A 23,639-nucleotide genomic window follows, 5' to 3' on the forward strand; every position below is an offset into this window, starting at 1 on the left:
TGCACAGTTACTAGCAGAGAACTATGAAAGAACAGTTAGTGACAGTTCATTTATATCAAAATTTCGATGACATTTGACTGGTAAACAATGTAATCAAAGAAGGGAGAGGGGAGGGGGGAAGAGAGATTATCCAATCACGGATTGTCAGAAACACATGGCAAGCAATTTACAATTTGTTTTTTTTTGTTGAGGCGCACCATGGCAGCTCGTTCAAGGTAAGCAGAGAACGTTAGCTAAACCTACGAACTATCTCAAATCCATTTGACCATAGCTAGCGAAAAAGACGCTAAGTCGTTCCAAAAAAGTTGAGTTCGACTCGTTACTTTGATAACTACGTGTTTTGGATATCGCTAGAAGCGTGTTTTTAAACGGAGTTTTGGCGAAGTTATTAGCTTTTTTTTTTTTTTTTAAAGCGTAATAAAATAAAATAAACAACCTGAATTGGTAACGCGGCTAGCTAGCGTAGCCGAAGGAGGTGGAATCAGCTGGAACTAGCCTGCTCACTGCCACAGCTGTGGTGTGTGTGATTTAGCTAGCAACCTGGTGCCACTGCTAACCAGCTGATCGACGATGTCAGTGTATTTTTAGATTTAGGAGCTAGCGCACGACCTCACCACCGGCTAACATTTTAGTTAGCTCATTTAAATAACAATCCGTCTTTTTTTTTATTAGTCTATATATATATATATATATTTCGTTTGCTAGCTAACAATAATTTGGATAACAAAATAACTGGCCATTATGTAATGTGGCCCTGCGAGTTTAACTAGCTAACGTTCCTTAGCAAACGTTACTCACGAATTTAGCTACTAGATATTTAATTGTCATGTCAGAAGTTTGATCTTTCACTCCAGCCTGGCAGTGTTAGTGAGATGCCTAACTAGCTCTTATCTAGCATGCTGTTTTTGTAACTAGATTTTGCGTTTTAAACCTGATCCTGATAGGTAACGTTAACCGTAGTTTAATTTCGTACAGAAGAACTAGCTACTAGTGTACTTTCAATCATTCCTTGTTATACATTTTTACTTGCTAACCAGCAGGATTGAATATGGCGAATAGCTAACCACCGCGCATGAACAGCTGATTGCCTTTTTTAGAGGTCTCAAATCGAAACTTGTTTGTTTAGCAAATAAATCCAATTTCCCTAAACGCGGGGGAAGGAAGGAATGCCAGTTTACCATGTCTCCATCCATTGTACCTTTTTTTGATATCAATATGTTTAGCTACTCAACAACATTATCAGGTTTGAAATGAATAGTTATTGACGAAACCATCAATAGTTGCTGATAGTCCCTTGTCTAAAAACTATCCATAGTGTCTGTCTCTGCGTAAAGCCATAATAGTCCTAGATATAGATTGATTGATTAGCCTAATAAGGAAAATAATACAAGTTAATTATGCCCACAGTACCCTGCTATCACATCCTTATATTGAGTACAGGTTCACACATCCCATGCATGCAGCAGCATCGCAGACACACACCTGTGTTTGGGTTGATGAAAGTTAATTCCGTCTACTGCCTTTGTATAGCATTGAACCCTACCCTTGTCTACTACTGGGAGAAACCATTGCACCAGCTGATGTGGAGGGATAAACTGTCCTCATGAAGCTAAACCTTAAAGGTGTAGCACAGGAGAAATTGACCCATTTGTTTTTGAAGAATGTAGCTATTTGGGCTTAGGTATCAACTCTGTAGTCTCTTCAAATCACCCTCTAAGCATTTCACTGTAAATTCTACACTTATCCTTGGTGCGTGTGACAAATAGTTTGATTTTAAATCTAGACTAGAGAAAAATAAATGCTGTTGCACCTTGGTTACCAATAAAGATGGTTGGCTAATTTAAAAGCCATCTTTTTACTGAGACAAACTTCCTTTGTTTACCATCAGTGGCTGAATATCTTTTCACCTCCTATGTATACTAGTCAGTGGATTGTAAGTAATGATACAGGGTGAACCACATGTTGACCTTTGCCCACTGCAGGGGAAGGAGTCTCTCTGTCTTTCCCCCTCCCCCACTCATCACACAGCCCTTCTCTTTAGTGGAGGCTAGTATGCTGCGTGTTGCTTCTACTTTGCTAACTACAGACAGCCCTGCGCCTCTTATAAAACTTAAAAGCCTGCCATCAGCCGACTTTTGTGGTTCGAAGGAATTTCTGTGCAGGCGCCTGCCAACGTTTTGCCTGTAGGTCTCGGCAAGGCCTACGTTATGTTATAGTATGCAGTTTGTATTTGAATGATGTCATGCAGACATGGTTGTGATATAGGCCTACATTTTGGATAAAGGCTCATTCTTGCATCCCTTCTGAAAAGCCAGACACTACACAGGCTACATTATGGGATGGCTGGATTTAGAAGTAGGCCTAGCTGCATGAATGATCCTTCTCGTCCTTATCAGTCTGGTGTGTTCTTGTGCCTTCATGTAAGAGAGAGGAGATGAGATTTTGGGTGTGGGGGGTGATAATCAGTTTTAAGGGGACTCCTAGGGGTTAGTGTGCATCAGACCACCACTGTGGCAGGCAGCTTTTCTACAGTGGCTGTACATGATTTACACCTGTAAATAGCATCACATGGGAATCAAAATGGCATGCCCGTACTCCAATACTTCACAATAATGCCTTGCGTACCCTTGCTGATTTTTTTTATTAAGCTAGGCAAGTCAGTTAAGAATACAATTCTTATTTTACAATGACAGCCTAACCCGGCCAAAACCTAACCCGGGCCACGCTGGGCCAATTGTGCGCCGCCCTATGGGACTCCCAATCACTGCTGGTTGTGATACAACCTGGACTGAAACCAGGATGTCTGTAGTGACGCCTCTAGCACTGAGATGCAGTGCCTTAGACCACTGCGCCACTCAGGAGCCCATATCATGGACCATAATGGTTTGAAAACATGCCAAGATTTGAAAGATAATAATCAAATTGTATTCATCACATGCTTTGTAAACAACAGGTGTAGACTAAGAGTGAAATGCTAACTTACAGGTCCTTACCCACAATGCAGCGAGAAAGGAATCAGTACCAGTACTGAATAATGACAATTTGGCTATATACAGTTGACGTTGGAAGTTTACATACACATAGGTTGGAATCATTAAACTTGTTTTTCAACCACTCCACAAAACAATAGTACGCAAGTATAAACACCACGGGACCACGCAGCCGTCATACCGCTCAGGAAGGAGACTCGTTCAGTCCCCTAGAGATGAACGTACTTTGGTGCGAAAAGTGCAAATCAATCCCAGAACAACAGCAAAGGACCTTGTGAAGATGCTGGAGGAAACCGGTACAAAAGTATCTATATCCACAGTAAAACATGTCCCATATCGACATAACCTGAAAGGCCGCTCAGCAAGCAAGAAGCCACTGCTTCAAAACCACCATTAAAAAAAATACATTCAGACTTTTTATTCAGCTCATAAAACATGGGACCAACACTTTACATGCTGCATTTTATTTTTGTTCAGTATACATACAGGTATTCCTCTAAATAAAGTGACAGATGGGTAGCAGCAGTGTACAGTGCATTCGGAAACTATTCAGACCCCCCCGTATTTTGTTACATTACAGCCTTATTCTAAAATTGATTAAATAAATGTTTTTCCTCAAATCTACACACAATACCCCATAATGACAAAGCAAAAACAGTAAAACATTTGATTTATTTATGTTGTTTACATATGTATTAAGATCCTTTGCTATGAGACTCGAAATTGAGCTCCGGTGCATCCTGTTTTTATTCATGTTTTGATGTTTCTACAACTTGATTGGAGTCCGCCTGTGGTAAATTCAATTGATTGGACATGATTTGGAAAGGAACACCCCTGTATTTATAAGGTCCCACAGTTGACAGTGCATGTCGGAGCAGAAACAACGCCATGGGGTCGATGGAATTGTCCGTAGAGCTCCGAGAAGGGATTGTGTTGAGGCACAGATCTGGGGAAGGTGCAAAAAAAAGTTCTGCAGCATTGAAGGTCCCCAAGAACACAGTGGCCTCCATCATTCTTAAATGGAAGAAGTTTGGAACCACCAAGACTCTTCCTAGAGCTGGCTGCCCAACCAAACAGAGCAATCGGGGGAGAAGAGCCTTTGTCGGGGAGGTGACCAAGAACCTGATGGTCACTGACAGCGCTTCAGAGTTCCTCTGTGGAGATGGTTGTCCTTCTGGAAGGTTCTCCCATCTCTGTGGCACTCCACCAATTAGGCTTTTATGGTAGAGTGGCCAGACGGTAGCCACTCCTCAGTTAAAGGCACATGACAGCCTGATTGGAGTTGGCCTAAAGGACTCTGACCATAAGAAACCAGATTATCTGGTCTGATGAAACCAAGATTGAACTCTTTGGACTGAATGCCAAGTGTCACGTCTGGAGGAAACCTGGCACCGTCCCTACAGTGAAGCATGGTGGTGGTGGCAGCATCATGCTGTGGGGAGGTTATTCATCGGCAGGGACTGGGAGATTAGTCAGGATCAAGGGAAAGATCAATGGAGCAAAGTACAGAGATCTTTGAATTCCTGTGCATTCTGGAGCAGGTTCTCAGACTGGGGTGACGGTTCACCTTCCAACAGATCAACAACCCTAAGCAAACAGCCAAGACAATGCAGGAGTTGCTTTGGGACAAGTCTCTGAATGTCCTCAAGTGGCCCAGCCAGAGCCCGGACTTGAACCCGATCTAACGTTTCTGGAGAGACCTGATAGTAGCTGTGCATTGACGCTCTCATCCAACCTGACAGAGCTTGAGAGGATCTACAGAGAAGATTGGGAGAAACTCGCAAAAAACTGCTTGTGACCAGCTTGTAGCGTCATACCCAATAAGTCTCAAGGCTGTATTCGCTGCCAAAGGTGCTTCAACAAAGTACTAAGCAAAAGGTCTGAATACTTATGTAAATGTGATATGATGATGATATAATAAAACATTATTATTATTCTTTTTTCCTAAACTGTTTTATGCTTTGTCATTATGGGGTATTGTGTGTAGATTGGTGAGAGGGAAAAAACTATTTAATCAATTTTGTAATAATAATAATAATAACGTAACCAAAATGTAGAAAAAGTCAAGGGGTCTGAACGTTCCGAATGCACTGTATGTGATGAGTCAATGGGGATCTTATATGCTGCAAAAATGTTTTGGTACCCTTCCCCAGATCTGTGCCTTGACACAATCTTGTGTATGAGATCTACGGACAATTCCTTCAACCTCATGGCTTGGTTTTTGCTCTGACATGCACTGTCAGCTCTGGGACCTCACCAAATCATGTCCAATCAATTGAATTTACCACAGGTGAACTCTAACCAAGTTGTGGAAACATCTCAAGGATGATGGGCTCCCGAGTGGCGCAGCAGTCTAAGGCATGCATCTCAGTACACTACAGTCCCTGGTTCGAATCCAGGCTGTATCACATCCAGCCGTGATTGAGAGTCCCATAGGGCGGCATACAATTGGCCCAGCATCGTCCGGGTATGGCCGTGGTAGGCAGTCCATTGTAAATAAGAGTTTGTTCTTAACTGACTTGCCCAGTTAAATAAAGGTTTCAATAAATAAAAATAAATGATCAATGGGAATAGGATGCACATGAGCTCAATTTCGAGTCTCATCGCAAAGGGTCTGAATACTATATTAAGGTGTCTTTTAATGTTATTTTTTACATGCATATCCAGGGGCACACTCCAACACTCAGACAGAATTGACCAATAAAGCATTTGTTTAGTGAGTCCGCCAGATCAAAGACAGTAGGGACGACCAGGGATGTTCTCTTGGTAAGGGTGTGAATTGAAACATTTCTCTGTCCTGCTAAGTATTTTTTTTATTTTTATTAAATTTTTTTATGTAATGAGTACTTTTAGGTGCCAGGGAAAATGTATGGAGTAAAAAGTACATTATTGTCTTTAGGAATATAGTTTAGTAAAAGTTGTCAAATATAAATAGTAAAAGTACACATACTCAAACTGCTTAAGTAGTACTTTAAAGTATTTTTACTGAAGTACTTTACACCACTGGATTGTGAGCGTGTTCTAGGAACCTCCTATAAAATTACACGATGCAAGGCAGAGCAGGACGATAGCCAAGCTATTTGAGGGCAGTCTATTTTGTTGCCAGATTTCCAAATAACAATTGAAGCTACATCCAAGTTCTCCACCCAGATCAAGTTATCCACACCCTTCTTACTTCAACAGAGCTGATTTAAAAAATAAATAAAAAAATCCAGTAAAGTAAGTCGTTGTCCATTTGACATGTATTTTGGCAGTGTGCCATTCTAGAGGGAGTGTTTGAAACAGATGATGTCAACCCCATAGGGCTGTGTCTCTGTCTATAATTACACCTGTCTCCAGATACAGTGCCTTCAGAAAGTGTTCATACCCCTTGACTTAATTCACATTTGTTGTTACAGCCTGAATTCAAAATTGAGCAAATATATTTTCTCTTCACATCTACACATCATACACCATAATGACATTGAAAAGATGTTTTTAGACATTTTTGCCTATTTATTGAAAATAAAATACAGGTGTTTTCACACCCCTGAGTCAATACTTTTAATGCACTTTTGGCATTGTTTACAACTATGAGACTTTCTGGGTAAGTCCCTAAGAGTTCCATACCTGGATGGTGCAACATTTGGCACTTTTTAAAAATTTATTAAAAAAATTATTCAAGCTCTGCCAAATTGGTTAATATATAATAATAATATATAATATATGCCATTTAGCAGACGCTTTTATCCAAAGCGACTTACAGTCATGTGTGCATACATTCTACGTATGGGTGGTCCCGGGGATCGAACCCACTACCCTGGCGTTACAAGCGCCATGCTCTACCAACTGAGCTACAGAAGGACCATTTTAAACCATTTCAGGTCTTTGCATATATTTTAAAGTAGATTAACTGAAAGACCTTCACTGTCTTCTTGGTAAGCAACTCGTGTTAATTTGGCCTTGTTTTACTTAATTATCCTGCTGAAAGGTGAATTTGTCTCCCAGTGTCTGTTGGAAAGCAGACTGAACCAAGTTTTACTCTAGGATTTTGCCTGTACTCTGCTCTATTCTGTTTCTTTTTTATCCTAAAATAATTCCCATATCCATAACATGATGCGGCCACCGGCATGCTTGAAAATATGAACAGAATGCTTTGTATTCAGGACCAGAAGTCAATTTCTTTGCCAAATATTTTGAAGTGTTACTTTTGTGTCTTGTTGCAAACGGGATGCATGTTTTGGAATATTTTTATTCTGTACAGACTTCCTTTTCACTAGGTTAGTATTTTTGGAGTAACAACTGATGGATCAATATTGTATTCTCCTTTCACAGCCATTAAACTCCAACTGTTTTAAAGTCACCATTGGTCTCATTGTGAAATACCTGAGCAGTTTCCTTCCTTTCCGGCAACTAAGTTAGGAAGGACGCCTGTATCTTTGTAGTGACTGGGTGTATCAATACACCACCCAAAGCGTAATTAATAACTTCACCATGCTCAAAGGGATATTTTAATATCAGCTTTAAAAAATAAAAAGTATATATATATATTTTTAAACCATCTACCAATAGGTGCCCTTTGTGAGGCATTGGAAACCCTCCCTGGTCTTTGTGGTTGACTCTGTGTCTGAAATTCACTGTTCGACTGAGGGACCTTACAATTACAAGTATGTGTGGGGTACAGGGATGATTTTTGAATGACTACCTCATGTTAAACAGTTATTGCTCACAGTGAGTCCATGCAACTTATGGGTTTAGCACATTTTTTGGGGTCCTGAACTTATTTAGGCTTGCCATAAAACAAAGGGGTCTTATTAATTCAATATATTTTCATGACACAATGGGGTATTGTGAGTGTATACCAGTAAAATGTATTTTCTCAATTGAATCACTTTTAAAATTCAGGCTGTAACCCAACACTGTGGAAAACGTTAAGGGGTGTGAACTGAAGGCACTCACTGTATGATGGAACCCCCTCCCCAATTACACCATTTTGGACTCTCAAAATGATTCTGGTAATGGTGTACTTTGTATAATATCAATCCAACTTGCTCTCCTATAAAGCCCAAATCATAACCTGAGATCTACCCAAGTATTTCGATTTTTCGCCCACGGCATCCATTTTTGATATCTGTACATAATTGAATTTACCCTGAAGTCTGAGTTATGCGTATACAGACTTGAGAAATGTGTACTGTTCAAAGTGTCCACTCTAAACCTGTCTGATTTTTTTTATTTATTTTTTCCCCCCACACACACACTCAGCTACAATGAGGAGAGGAACCTCCTTCGCATCCAAGAGCGGGAGCGACGGAATCAGGGAACCTTCCAGGAAAAGGAGTTCTACCAGGAGACCGTTCCCCTGTTCGGGGAACCCTATAAGGTCAGACTACTTCCTGTTCTTTCTTTTCTTCTCCTCTAGGCCCTTATTAGGACTGCAGGAGGACATACTAACAACTACAAACATTCCGACGTATTCCCAAAATACAGGTTATTTTATATGACGCTATTAATTATTCCATTCTATTTGAAATAAGATAATTAGAGGCCAGAGGAAGTGTTTTGCTTGATGACTTCATGACCAATGCGTTTGCACGTTTGATAGTGTAACAGTTTGTTTTGTAACACAGCCCACGTGGCAGTGTGTCGCTCTTAAGAGATGAGCTGTTGTGAACTCGACTCCAACCTTTTTTATTAGAAACTCCTCAGAACATCTCGTTGATGTAGTTAGGCGTTGCTCTGGACGTGATGACCTGCGTTCATACCGTGACCCCCTCTGTGGCCTAGGTCTAGTTACTACTGAAGTCAAATAAAATTGGGTTTGTCATATGCTTCCTAAACAACAGGTGTAGACTAATAGTGAAATGCATCATTACGGGCCCTTCCCAACAATGCGTAGAGAAAACACAAGGAATAAATACACAATGAGTAACGTGGTACCAGTACAGAGTCGATGTGCAGGGGTATGAGGTCATTGACGTAGATATGTACGTATAGGTAGGGCTGAAGTGACTAGGCAACAGCATAGATAATAAAGAGTTAGTGACAGAAGGGTCAATGCTGATTGTCCAGGTAGCTATTTGCTTAACTATTTATAAATCTTTTGCCTTACGGGTAGACTCTGTTCAGGGTCCTGTTGGGTTGACGCATCGGTATCGCTTGCCATGCGGTAGCAGAGAGAACAGTCTGTCTATGACGTGGGTGGCTGGAGTGTTTGACAATTTGTAGGGCAAATTGTCAATCACTCCAGCCAATTGTCAAACACTCCAGCCACCCACGTCATAGACAGACTGTTCTCTCTGCTACCGCATGGCAAGCGATACCGATGCGTCAAGTCTGGACCCAACAGGACCCTGAACAGACACCACTTGGTATCCAGGTCCTCAGTGGCAGGGAGCTTGGCCCCAGTGATGTACTGGGCTATGCGCACTGACCTCTGTAGCGCCTTGTGGTTTGATGCTGAGCAGTTGCCAAACCAAGCGGTGATGCAGCCTGTCAAGATGCTCTCATTGATGCAGCTGTAGTGAAGGCTAGCTCCAGGCTCAAGGGTGTTTTTTTTTATTTTTAATTTTACGTTCTCATGTAATTGGCTCAGCCTAGTGCAGGGATGGGCAACTCCAGTCTCTGGGGCCTGATTGGTATCACACTTTTGCCACAGCTAACACACCTGACTCCAATCATGATCTTCAGTTTAGAATGCAATTAGTTTAATCAGCTGTGTTGACTAGGGATGTGGACAGTGTGTGACACCACTCCGACCCCCGAGGACTGGAGATGCCCATCCCTGATGTAGGGAATAGGCCTGGCTTTGAGTCATTCTTAGGGAGGTCTGAAATGAGTAGGGGCCAGGACCAGGGTGGACTGTGTGTGCATACTATATACATGCATTTGGAAAGTATTCAGACTCCTTGACTTTTTACAGATTTGGTTACATTACAGCTTTTTGAATTTATTGATTTAAATTCATGTTTTTCTTCAATCTACACACAATACCCCATAATGGTAAAGCGAAACCAGGATTTTATAAACTTCTGCACACAAAAAACTGATACCGTATTTATGTACGTATTCAGACCCTTTGCTGTGAGACTCGAAATTGATTCAGGTGCGTCCTGTTTCCATTGGCTATGCTTGATGTTTCTACTACGTGATTGGAGTCCACCTTTTTGGTAAATTTTAAAATTGACTGGACATGATTTGGAAAGGCACACACCTGTCGATATAAGGTCCCACAGTTTGACAGTGCATGTCAGAGCAAAAATCAAGCCATGAGATCGAAGGAATTGTGTCGAGGCACAGATCTGGGGAAAGGTACCCAAAACTTTCTGCAGCATTGAAGGTCCCCAAGAACACAGTGGCCTCCATCATTCTTAAATAAAATATGTTTTAGAACCACCAAGACTCTCCCAGAGAGAGCTGGCCACCAGACCAAACTGAGAAATCGGGGGAGAAGGGCCTTAATCAGGGAGGTGACCATGAACCACATGGAGCTCTGTCAGAGTGACCAATCTTTCTGCAGAGATGGTCATCTTTCTGCAAGGTTCTGCCATCTCTGCAGCACTCCACCAATCAGGCCGTTATGGTAGAGTGGCCAGATGGAATCCACTCCTCAGTAAAATACACATGACAGCCCACTTGGAGTTTGCTGAAAGTCACCTAAAGGACATTCAGACCATGAGAAATAATATTCTCTGGTCTGATAAAACCAACTCTTTGGTCTGAATGCCAAGCATCATATTTGGAGGAAAGCTGGCACCATCCCTACGGTGAAGCGTGGTGGTGGCAGCATCATGCTATGGTTATATTTTTTCAGAGACTGGGAGACTAGTCAGGATCGAGGGAAAGATGAACAGAGCTCCTTAATGATAACCTGCTCCGGACCTTAGACTGGGGCGAAGGTCCACTTCCAATGAGACAACGACCTTAAGCGCACAGCCTAGACAACGCAGGAGTTGCTTTGGGACAAGTCTCTGAATGTCCTTGAGTCTCCCAGCCAGAGCCCTGACTTGAACTCGATCTAATATCTCTGAGGCGACCTGTGCAGCTACGCTCCCCATCCAACTTGACAGAGCTTGAGAGGATCTACAGAGAAGAATGGGAGAAACTCCCCAAATACAGGCGTGCCAAGCTTGTAGTGTCGTACCCAAGAAGACTCTAGGCTGTATTCGCTGCTAATGGTGCTTCAACGTACTGAGAAAAGGGTCTAAATACTTAAGTAAATATAATATTTCACTTTTTATTTTTAATACATTTGCAAATTTCTAAACCTGTTTATGCTTTGTCATTATTGGGTATTGTGTGTAGATTGAGGGGAGGGGGGACTAATTAATACATTTTAGATTAAGGCTGTAACGTAACAAAATGTGGGAAGTCAAGGGGTCTGAACTTTACGAATGCACTGTATATACAAAAATATATAGATACGAATGCACTGTATATACAAAAGTATATTGATACCCTTTCAAATTAGCGGATTCGGCTGACATCACTCGCTGCCAAGTTCCAAACTGCCTCTGGAAGCAACATCGGCACAAGAACTGTTCGTCGGGAGCTTCATGAAATGGGTTCCATGGCCGAGCGACAGCCCACAAGACTAAGATCACCAAGCGCGGGCTGGAAGGGTTGTAAAGTTTGCCGCCATTGGACTCTGGCGCAGTGGAAACTGTTCTCTGGGGTGATGAATCAAGCTTCACCATCTGGCATTCCGACAGATGATTCTGGGTTTGGCGGATGCCAGGAGAACACTACCTGCCACAATGCATTGTGCCAACTAAAGTTTTGTGGAGGAGGAATAATGGTCTGGGGCTTTATTACATTGTTCGGGTTTGGACCCTTAGTTCCAGTGACGGTAAATCTTAATGCTACAGCATACAATGACATTCTAGATGATTCTGTGCGTCCAACTTTGTGGCAACTGTTTTGGGGAAGGCCCTTTCCTGTTTCGGCATTGCCAATGCCCCTCTGAATAAAGCGAGGTCCATACAGAAATGGTTTGTCGAGATCGATGTGGAAGAACTTAACTGGCCTGCACAGAGCCCTGACCTCAACCCCATCGAACACCTTCGTGATGAATTGGAACGCCGACTGCCAGCCAGACCTAATCGCTCAACATCAGTGCCCGACCTTACTAATGCTCTTGTGGTAAGTCCCCGCAGCATGTGGATGGAAATCCCAGCCTGTGATTGGGTGAGGACTGCAAGTCCCCTAGTGAGCATGTAAATCCCAGCATGTGATTGGAGACAGATGGGAACCCCCAGCCAGCCATGTCCTCTGGAAATCGATGCAATCCCCAGCCAGCCACGTCTTCTGTAGATTATGGAGCTGTTCGGTTAATGAGGCCTCTTGGAGCCCCCTACCTTGTCACTACTCAGGAGGGAGTGGGAACCCCTGAGGAGTACTCTAAACCGGAGGGCCAACCAGTTATTCCTGTCCCCCATCAGAGCCTGTCAGCTCCAGCAGCCGCTTGTTATTTAAAGCAGGGGTGGTTTTGTCTAGACTGGATACAGCTCTTGTCTAAATGGACTTTTCATAGCAGGTTAATATAACTTGTGCAGCAGGTTGGGAGAATTGACATGGCAGGTCAGGATAATTAGGTTAAGGTTAGGAAAATGGTTTGGGTTATCAAAAATACATTTTTATGTCAATTTGACAAAAGCTATTTAGTCTAACGGTTAAAATATCTGAACTTGTATTAATCTTGGTCAAATTACCGACCATGAAATGAGTTATTAAAATGACTAAATCTTCTCTCCGCCCAATGGCAAAATGTGTAGAATTGCAGAGAATAACTATAAATGTATCTCTGCAGTCAAGTAGGGCTGCTAAAAAATGTTGCTTGCGGGGGGGGCGGGCGGGTGCCCCGCAAACACAATTTCGGGCCCCCAAAATGCTAGGGCTTTTGTTGTTATGGATGTGGCTACTTAGACCCTCGAGCCACTGCACTTCCTTATGAGTTACAATCAAAGTTGCCCACCCCTGATTTTAAAGGAACACAGTTAGCTATTTAGGCTCCCTAGAAAATAAGAGGGTGTGGCTTAAAATAATGCAATTTGGTGAGACTCTCTTAATTCCGTGTCTGTGTGCTGGTTGGCCTTGGTGCCCAGTGGGTCAGTGAGAGGCTGTATGAATTTAAAAAAAAATAATATATATATATATATATATCTCGGTTAACGTTCTTATTTACAATTACAGCCTACCGCCTGTGGGGATGGGGGCTGGGATTAAAAATATAGGACAAAACGCATCACGACAAAGACACCACAACACTACATGGAGACCTATGACAACAAAGTATGATAGCAACACATTACGATGACAACATGGCAGCAGCACAACATGATAGCAGCACAAAACATGGTACAAACATTATTGGGAACACGGGGAAGCGATGCATTGTCTGTGTGGCCAGGGAAGTGGGCCAAGATGAGCTTGAGATGTTTCTAAGCAATCCTTAAAACAAAAAAACATGAACATTTGAAATAATTGTGAAAAATTGGTGCTGGCAGCTGTAAAGTATATCTCTTTACCATGGCTAAGCTGATTGCTTTGTTTGTTCAGTGGATGAATGGGAGGCTCTGTTTCCTTGGTCGGCTGCCTGTTGTGATGCATTTGGTTCATTCTGGCAAATCCTTATGTTGTGTTGGCGTCAGTCGGGTCTGTGAACAAGGCCAGCCTCTCAAGGTGAACAATGTTGTAGGATGTGAATTAGCTGTCACTAACATCCCAGGGCTTAGGGTTAGGTACTGCTGGTTTATTCACAATGCATAGCGTCTCATATTGACCAGAGAGAAGTGAGGTAGGAGTCTGTTAGGGACAGGCATTGTACTCGCCCAGGCCATGTGAATTGATGGTGAAGCAAAGCATAGGTGGATTCTTTGTCTTCACGAGGTGATGCTGCACCAAATTTGCTGGATAAATGGAAGATGTTTTACTCAGGCCGTTTTACCATTTTGACCCGTCTGCTTAAGGGGTGGCTCTCCCATAGGCACCAATGCGACAGCAGCTTGGCCTGGTCTACTTAGTTCATTGACTGTATATGAACCAGAAATAAGGAGCCAGCGAGTTGTCTCGCTTCCTCTTCAGTTTCTGTGTCTTCTACTGTAGGGACTTTGGCAACCTTGTTCTCCGCCCTTCTCCTGGCGCGTACTCTGGCACACACTCCCCGCCATGCATTCCACAATAGTGGAAACTCCCTTCAAGCCAATGCTTACCAATCCTATACGTTCTTAAAATCCATGACTGAGTGTGTTGGTGAAGGCTAAAGGTTGCATCCAGATTTATCCCCCCCCATCTATCTCCTGAACCACAGCCCAACGTTGCCCTTTTTCTGAAGAGGATGTTTTGGAGTGACTCAGTGAGCCCATACAGCCCTTGGGGTTAGCTAGCTAATGTAACAGAGAACTTCATCTTGTCTACTCTCCTGCTTTTTAAAGGTCATATTGATTGGTTGCCAAAAAGTCAGCTACATACAGAGACGAAGGGCAACAGTAATATTTTGATAGTTAAACCATGGTTTTATCTAGAAAGGACACAGTTTAGCTGATTTTTATCTAGAAAGAACAGTGTAGCTGATTTCTATCTAGTTAAACCATGGTTTTTAAAGGTAGACTCAGCGATACAAAGTAAACATTTTAGCAGTATCAGGTCAACTTCCGCAACAACGAAGAGCGTGTAGCAAGATGTTATTGTACTCCTCAGTCTCAGACTCTATTGTTCTTATTCATTTTCAAGGCTAACAACTACTGTAGCGCTGATAAGAACCCATCTTCTTAACAACACTGATGTACCTGAGTAACCTTTTTCTTTTCTGTTTCAGACGAACAAAGGAGATGAGCTGTCCAGCCGTATCCAGAGGATGCTGGGTAGTTATGAGGATGTGAACAATCCCAACACTCACCAGTGTTTGGACAGCAGCTTCTCTAAGGAGCCTCAATCTCATGTCACCACAAAATATGGGCGGCCATCTCGCAGCCGAGACCGAGCGAAGCCTCCATTCCAGAACCCTCCTCAGTACGGGGCAAGCCAGAGCCAGAGTGGTGGTAGCCACTCTGGCCAGAACCACGGTCCTTCCTCCTCCTACACCCAGTCCTCCCTGAGTCTCAGCCAGGGCCAGGCCTGCCCAGACCCACACCAGAGAAAGACTGAGCTCTGGCCAGACCTGAGGGAGTGTGCCAGTCTTCCTCCAGTCCTCTCCGCCCTGTCCCCCCCAGCCGATCCCCTATCCCCCCTACATTCCAGTGACCCCAGCGACTCTGAACACCAGGACTCCCCCCTGCACCCTGAGAGGCACCCGGCCTCTCCCCTACACCCCGACTCACACTTCCCCATGGTGTCCCCCCTGGATGACCCCCAGAGAGACATCCCGCCTCCGGCCATCGATGGGGCAACCCTACCCTCTCAGACCTTCCCTCCACCACTGGCCTCCAAACCCAACCTGGTTATGCCCCAGAAGCCAACAGCCTATGTCCGGCCCATGGACGGCCAAGACCAGGTGACCAGCGAGTCTCCGGACCTCAAGCCCTCTCCAGAAGACTTCCATGGGCAGTCTTATCATGAACCCTTACCAGACTTGAAAAGCACCAAGCCCAGCCTTTCCAAACTGAAGATACCATCACAGTCTATAGAGGTAAGCAGAACCATGTTCTGTTTTTAACCGTGTGTGTGTGTGTGTGTTCCTTCTTTTGGCTAGCCTATATAGCCTGCTGTGTGAGAAATATCAGTTAATACCAGACGCATAATGAACACACAAGCCTGGGAGATTGGGTTTAAACTGGACTTTAGATTAGAACTGGACGGTGGACTTTAGATGGAAGAAATAGTTGGTCAGCAAAGAAAAGTTAAACATTACGTAACATCAAACTAACAAACCTTGAACATATCCTAAAAATGGAACATGTATCAGATGGGCCTGTTTCTTAGTTGGTTAATATTGAACTTTTGGATGCCTCGACTTGCTCTGGAAAGTAGCTCTTCCAAAGTTTGATCAGCTTAAAACTACAGACGGATAATTTTTTGGGGAGAGAATGCATTCAGGCCCAGTGTCAATGTAGCTTATTCACACACTCTGTGAGGCTAGGTCAGCTCAGTGGAAATCATGCAGAACGAAATGTCAGAGATTTGCATGCTTTCGTCTAGTCCTATTCTCTCTCTGTGGGAATATTTCCATAATTTTCTTTGATGAGACTTTGTTTGTGTCCCAAATGGCACCTTGTTCCCTACCTAGTGTACTACTTTTGAGCGGGACCCCCATAGGGCTCTGATTTTTAAAAGCAGTGCACTATAATAGGGTGCCATTTGGGAATGCAGACTTCGCGATGGGACCTCACCCTGCCTGTTTACCTGTAGGAGGAACAGACGATGGACACCAACAGAGAAATAATCTGTCCCCTAAATTTAGTGCATTCCACACCTGTGTCCTGTAGTCTCCAATAGTAATGAATGCTCACCGAGACAGACAGTGACCATTTGTCTCAATAAGTGAATGCTGGCATAATCGTGTTCTCATCGTTACCAATGTGCGTCTTTCCCTTTTTCAAGATTTCACACTTGTCTTGATACAGGGTCGGCCTAGCGGTTAAGAGCATTGGGCCAGTAACCAAAAGGTCACTGGTTCGAGTCCCTGAGCCAACTAGGTTAAAAAATAAAACATGTCTCTGTGCCCTTGAGCAGTTTCTCCTGTGAGTCTCTGGATCAGAGCTAAATGAGTAAGATACAGTACCTTAAGATGGTGTTCATATTCTACTTTTTGTTTCATTTTCTTTTCTTCAAAACCTCACACACGACCCACATAATGACAAAGTGAAAACAACATGTTTTTAGACCTGTTTTCACATTTGATTGAAAGTTAAATACCTAATTGACGTAATTATTCACACACCTTGAGTCAATGTATGTTAGTGACCTTCGGCAGCGATTTTACAGCTGTGAGTCCATTTTCAAGTCTTGCCATAGATTTTTAAAGTAGATTTAAGTCAACTGTAACTCTGCCAATTCGGTAACATTCATTACTTCTTGGTCGGCAACTCCAGTGTAGATTTGTACTTGTTTTAGGTACAGGTCAACCAATTATGATTTTTCAACACCGATACTGACTTGGAGGACCAAAAAAAGTCGATACCGATTTAATCGGCCATTTTTATTTATTTATTTATTATTTATATAATGACAATACTGAATGAACAATGACCACTTATTTTTACTTAATATAATACACTATTTAGTTTCAAGTAAATGGTGAAACATGTTCAATTTGGTTTAAATAATGCACAAACAATGTTTTGAAGAAAGTAAAAGTGCAATATGTGCCATGTAAAAAAGCTGACGTTTCAGTTCCTTGCTCAGAACATATGAAAGCTGGTGGTTCAATATTCCCAGTAAAGAAATATTTGGTTGCAGTTATTATAGGAATTATGACGCGTCGACTTTCTCTCTCTATACCATTTGTATTTTGTGTATCTTTGACTATTGGATGTTCTAATAGGCACTTCTTAGGAGTTGATATGCTTGAAGTCAAACAGAGCTGAGATCAAGCATTGCTAAGAGCTGCTGGCAAACGCAGTAAAGTTTGAATGAATGCTTACGAGCCTGCTGCTGCCTACCACCGCTCAGTCAGACTGCTCTATCAAATATCAAATCATAGACTTAATTATAATATAATAAAATAAACAAAGAGATACGAGCTGTTGCTCATTAATAGGGTAAAATCCGGAAACTATCATTTCAAAAATAAAACGTTTATTCTTTCAGTGAATTACGGAACCATTCTGTATTTTATCGAACGGGTGGCAACCCTAAGTCTAAATATTGCTTTTACTTCTGTGTTATAATTATGGCAAATTCTGGCAAATTAGTTCGCAACGAGCCAGGCTGCCCAAACTACGTGCAATGAACGCAAGAGAAGTGACACAATTTCCCTAGTTAATATTGCCTGCTAACATGAATTTGTTTTAACTAAATATGCAGGTTTAAAAATATTTACTTCTGTGTATTGATTTTAAGAAGGGCATTGATGTTTATGGTTAGGTACATTCGTGCAACAATTGTGCTTTTTTCAAATGCGCCTTTGTTAAATCATCACCCGTTTGGCGAAATAGGCTGTGATTTGATGATAAATTAACAGGCACTGCATTGATTATGCAACGCAGGGCAAGCTTTTTAACTAGTGATTATGTGAAGATCGATTGTTTTTTATAAGTTTACTGCTAGCTAGCAACTTACATTGGCTCCTTGCTGTACTTGCGTAACAGGTGGTCAGCCTGCCACGCAGTTTCCTCATGGAATGCAATGTAATCGGCCATATTCGTCATCCAAAAATGCCAATTTACCGATTTGTTATCAAAACTTGAATTCGGCCATGTAGGTCGACCTCTAGTTTTAGGTTATTGTCCTGCTGGAAGTTTAATTAATCTCCCAGTGTCGGGTGGAAAGCAGACTGACCAAGGTTTTTCCTCTAGGATTTTTCCTGAGCTGAGCTCAGATAATTCCCTTTTATTATCTTGATAAACCTGCTTCAGTCCTTAACAATTACAAGCATACCCATAACATAATGCAGCCGCTACTTGAAAATATAGAGAGTGGTACTCAGTAATGTGTTGTATTGGATTTGCCCCAAACATTAAAAAAATGAATTGCTATGCCAAATACTTTGCAGTATTACTTTAGTGCCTTGTTGCAAACAGGATGCATGTTTTGTAATATTTGTATAAAAAAAACATCTATACAGGCTTTGTTCTTTGTGAATTAGGTTAGTCTTGTGGAGTAAACTATGTTGATCTGTTTTCTCCTATAACAGCCTTTAAACCCAGTAACTGTTTTAAAGACACCATTGGCCTCATGCTGAAATCCTTCCTCTCCGGTGACTGAGTTTGGAAGGACGCCATTATCTTTGTAGTGACTGTGTATTGATACACCATCCAAAGTGTAACTTTACCATGCTCAAAGGGATATTTGGCAAGTTTTTATTTTAGTTTAAAAAAAATGACCCATCTACCAATAGGTGCCGTTTTTTGCGAGTTATTGAAGTCCCTCCCTGGTCTTTGTGGTTGAATCTGTGTTTGAAATTAACTGCTCGACTGAGGGACCTTACAGATAATTGTATGTGTGGGGTACAGAGATGAGGCGGTCATTAAAAAATCATGTTCAACACTTACTGCACACAGAGTGAGCCCATGCAACTTATTATGTGACTAGTTAAGTACATTTTTACTCCTGAACAAATTAGTTGGATACTTATTGACTGAGCTTTTTCATTTTTGTTGTATTTATACAAAAAAACACAACATAATTCCACTTTGATATTATGGGGATATTGTGTGTGTGTGTGTGTGTGTGTGTGTTTGGGCCAGTGACCAAAAATGTCAATTTTAAATTCAGACACAACCAAATGTGGAAAAAGTCAAGGGGTGTGAATACTTCCTGAAGGCTCTGTACATGGGCACTAATACAACGCAGGAACGATGCGTTTTGATTAGAGAATAAATCAGTTTGATACGATTCGATGCACTGACATTTGTTGCATAAACCTTCATGTTCCATTCTAAATGGATCTGCTGCTGATTGGGCTCGAGCTGGGAGTCTGAGCTGGATCTGTTTGGGTTGGGTGGATATGTGTAGGTGATTAATGTCTATGGTGTGTACTATGTAGGAACCTGATTTGCGCTATAAGGATACTAGACATCTACCACTGTCAGATTAAGGGGTGGGGCAATGTAGCTTTTGGGGGGGGGCAGCGATAGCGATTACAGCCTCGAGTCTTCTGTATAATGCTAAAAGCTTGGCACACCTGTATTTGGAGAGTTTCTCCCATTCTTTGCAGATCCTCTCAAGCTCTGTCAGGTTGGATGGGGAGTGTTCAGATCTCTCCAGAGATGGTCGATCTGGTTAAAGTCTGAGCTCTTGCTTGACCGCTCAAGGACATTCAGAGACTTGTCCGGAAGCCACTCCTGCGTTGTCTTGGCTGTGTACTTAGGGTCGTTGTCCTGTTTAGAAGGTGAACCTTCACCCCAGTCTGAGGTCCTGAGCGCTCTGGAGCAGGTTTTCATCAAGGATCTCTTTGTACATTGCTCTATTCATCTTTCCCTCGATCCTGACTAGTCTCCCAGTCCCTGCTGCTGAAAACATCCCCACAGCATGATGCTGCCACCACCATGCTTCACCGTAGGGATGGTGCCAGGTTTCCTCCAGATGTGACGCTTGGCATTCAGGCCAAAGAGTTCAATCTTGGTTTCATCAGACCAGAGAATCTTGTTTCTCATGGTCTGAGATGAGAGTCTTAAGGTGCTTTTTGTCAAACTCCAAGCGGGCTATCATGTGGCTTCCATCTGCCAATCTACCATAAAGGCCTGCTTGGTGTAGTGCTGCAGAGATGGTTGTCCTTCTGGAAGATTCTCCCATCTCCACAGAGGAACTATGGAGCTCTGTCAAAGTGAGCATCGGGTTCTTGTTCACCTCACTGACCAAGGCTCTTCTCCCCCGATTGCTCAGTTTGGCTAGGCGGCCAGCTCTAGTTCTTTTGTTGTTCTAAACTTCTTCCATTTAAGAATGATGGAGGTCACTGTGTGGACCTTCAATGCTTCAGACATTTTTTGGTACCCTTCCCCAGATCTGTGCCTCGACACAATTACTGTCTCAGAGCTCTACGGACAATTCCTTCGATCTCATTACTTGGTTTTTGCTCTGACATGCACTGTCAACTGTGGGACATTATATAGACAGGTGTGGCTTTCCAAATCATGTCCAATCAATTGAATTTACCACAGGTGGACTCCAATTAATTAAGTTGTAGAAACATCTCTAGGATGGTCAATGGAAATGGGATGCATAGTCTCATAGCAAATGGTTTGAATACTTATGTAAATAAGGTATTTCTGTTTTTATTTAGAATACATTTGCAAAAATTGCTAAACTGTTTTCTCTGTCATTATGGGAATTTTTATCTTAATACATTTTAACAAAATGTAGAGAAGTCGGAGTCTGAATACTTTCCGAATGCACTGTATATAGCACAATCGAATGGTTTTGAGCGTTTGGAAGTTTTTATGGAGTGATCCTCTAATCGATTCGTCCATGCAGTGCGTCTCGCAAAAGAGATTCCTCGTTATACAGGGTTAGTTGATAATTTCATCTCTAAAAATTAACATATACACTGATTTTTTATTTTAAAGAAACACTTCCAAAGCGATTGCTGATGGTGAAATTAAACAATCAACATAAAATGTATTATCAGCCCCGTTCAGCAGGTATAGCCAGATGTCTTGCCTCCCATAGCTTTTATTCCAGTAAAACATAATTTTCAACAGGGGATAGATGGCGGTAACCAAGGAAATGACATGGGTTGTCACTCAACGAAGAAGACTCATCAATTGTCACAAAAGATTATGTATTTTTGGAGGGTAGAAAGAATAATGTAATCAATAGATTTTGTAACGTTTGAATCCATTTTTGGAGCTATGCAGGCTAGATTTGGACCGATTTCACTTGTATGAATCAACCCCCGATTCAAAAGTTTCTGTGAATTGTTACAACGCTGCTTGAGTCAACTTGACTAATCGGGTACTGTATGTTTTTGTAGGCCTAACAAATTCACTATGCAATGAATTAATTCACAGGGTTTTTTCTGGATCAAAATGGGGCTTAGGTGGTGGGCATGGCGAGGGTGTGACCAATGGCGTGATCTCCGATCTAATATTTTATTGCCCCTCGGTAGCAGAGAACATTTAACTGTTTTAAAGTGGTTCTTCACATTTTGCCATGTGGCGGAGAGAAATCTTTACTGTTTTAAACCTATTTTCCTGCTATTTTACACATTTTGCCATGGGGCAGAGAGAAATCTTTACTGTTTTAAACTTAGTTTCCTGCTATTTTACACATTTTGCCATGGGGCAGAGAGAAATCTTTACTGTTTTAAACCTAGTTTCCTGCTATTTTACACATTTTGCCATGGGGCGGAGAGAAATCTTTACTGTTTTAAACCTAGTTTCCTGCTATTTTACACATTTTGCCATGGGGCGGAGAGAAATCTTTACTGTTTTAAACCTAGTTTCCTGCTATTTTACACATTTTGACATGGGGCGGAGAGAAATCTTTACTGTTTTAAACCTAGTTTCCTGCTATTTTACACATTTTGACATGGGGCAGAGAGAAATCTTTACTGTTTTAAACTTTTTGACATGGGGCAGAGAGAAATCTTTACCGTTTTAAACCTAGTTTCCTGCTATTTTACACATTTTGCCATGGGGCAGAGAGAAATCTTTACTGTTTTAAACCTAGTTTCCTGCTATTTTACAAATGTTGCTATGCTTTATGCCGTATTCTTATTTTGAGTGACTCAAACATTATAACAAAACCAATCATACCATGACATTTTTTTTAAAATTTTAGATTCTCCCTGACGATTATTATTATTTTTTATGTTGCCCTTCCAAGACTTCTCTATGCATAAACCCTGGAAGAGCTGAGCTTGTTGACGATACTGTTTTGAGCCAAGATTATTCTCCAACTTTCTCTCCACCCAGTGAGGACGTCTCCTGAGAGCAGAGCGGCACACGTCATTAGTTTTATTAATCCAGCCATTCCAAGGCTTGTCCACAATCCAAATATATTAACCGTCTCTCTTATGTGGAATGTGGCCAATCCCCCCCCTCTCACCCTCCCTACCCACAGCCCAAGCTGCACCTGCAGCAGCTCTGCTCATTGTTGGGGACCCCTTTCTCGCCCTGCCCTGGCCCCTGCCTGGCCCTGGTACACGTGGACGCTAACCCAGCAGTGCTGATTTGGCAGGCTGCCGTTTCCATCCATTGCGGACGCTAATCCAGCAGAGGATAGCTGTGTAGTGACTCATAACCCCGAACCTTCAACTCACCCCTCACTCTACAAACTGAACACGAATAGAGCTGACGGGGTCAGAACTCTCCTAGTCATTGTCAGAGAGGCACATCTGTTCTAGATTATATATTTCTATCTGAACATTCCACAATGTTGTGTCCTACTGAACACATGCAGTCCTGATGTTTCATTGATTTGAATCCATAGTGAATGTCCTGGAGAGTGGGTGATGTACAGGTGTGTTTTTTTTGTGTGTCCCGGGTTCCATTGGTTATCGAGCTTGGAAGCTGCCTGCTCTCTCCCTCTCCGGCTACTTGAAGCATTGTGCTCTACTCTGCTGTCTAAGCCTTGCCTCAGTCATACACTAGTGTAATGCTTCTGCGATTTAACAATGGAATTTAGCACAATAATCTCTCTCTCTCTGGTTGTTTGCCTGGGCAACTCAGACTCTGAGACACCTGGGAACATTTTGAGTGGGGCTGAAGGTACGGAGAGAAACTGTTTGGTTCAATAAGTTTCCACATAGACCTATGAACTAGAACTAAAGAAATGGTTGCGTTGTGAACAGTCTTCAATACGCTCAGCAAATGTTTTAAATAAAGTACTGATAAACAGAAGTGAAGCCGAGACTAAACATAGTAATGCGTTGGATCTGTAGCACACATGTTGGACATAATGACGTATGCTTAGTAGTGGGGACAGTCAGGAAAGTCTTCTTTTGGGGTCAGTGACGAGGCTGAAGTAAAAGGCGCTCTGAGAAATGGGTGTGTGTTTTGTGTGGCTTTGCACTTCAGCAAAACGCCCACACGCGCACACTGTCATCGTGCCCGGCAGTCTGGTGCTTGTTAA

At 42.3% G+C, this 23,639-nt stretch overlaps 1 protein-coding gene across 2 annotated transcripts in view; it reads left to right on the forward strand.

The window, feature by feature from the left end:
• The window catches only part of LOC118391635 (AF4/FMR2 family member 1-like), a 72,703-nt gene continuing 49,064 nt past the window's right edge, over positions 1–23,639 (forward strand). Inside the window, exons 1-3 of one of the 2 annotated variants that reach the window (XM_052458567.1) lie at positions 1–215; positions 8,235–8,352; positions 14,785–15,594. In XM_052458567.1, the coding sequence (XP_052314527.1) occupies positions 199–215; positions 8,235–8,352; positions 14,785–15,594 (945 nt within the window). In that variant the 5' untranslated portion in view covers positions 1–198. The remainder of the gene's footprint in view (positions 216–8,234; positions 8,353–14,784; positions 15,595–23,639) is intronic. The other variant, XM_052458566.1, reaches the window with a different exon arrangement.

This window comes from Oncorhynchus keta, chromosome 12 (genome assembly GCF_023373465.1).
Source record: "Oncorhynchus keta strain PuntledgeMale-10-30-2019 chromosome 12, Oket_V2, whole genome shotgun sequence".
Taxonomy (NCBI): domain Eukaryota; kingdom Metazoa; phylum Chordata; class Actinopteri; order Salmoniformes; family Salmonidae; genus Oncorhynchus; species Oncorhynchus keta.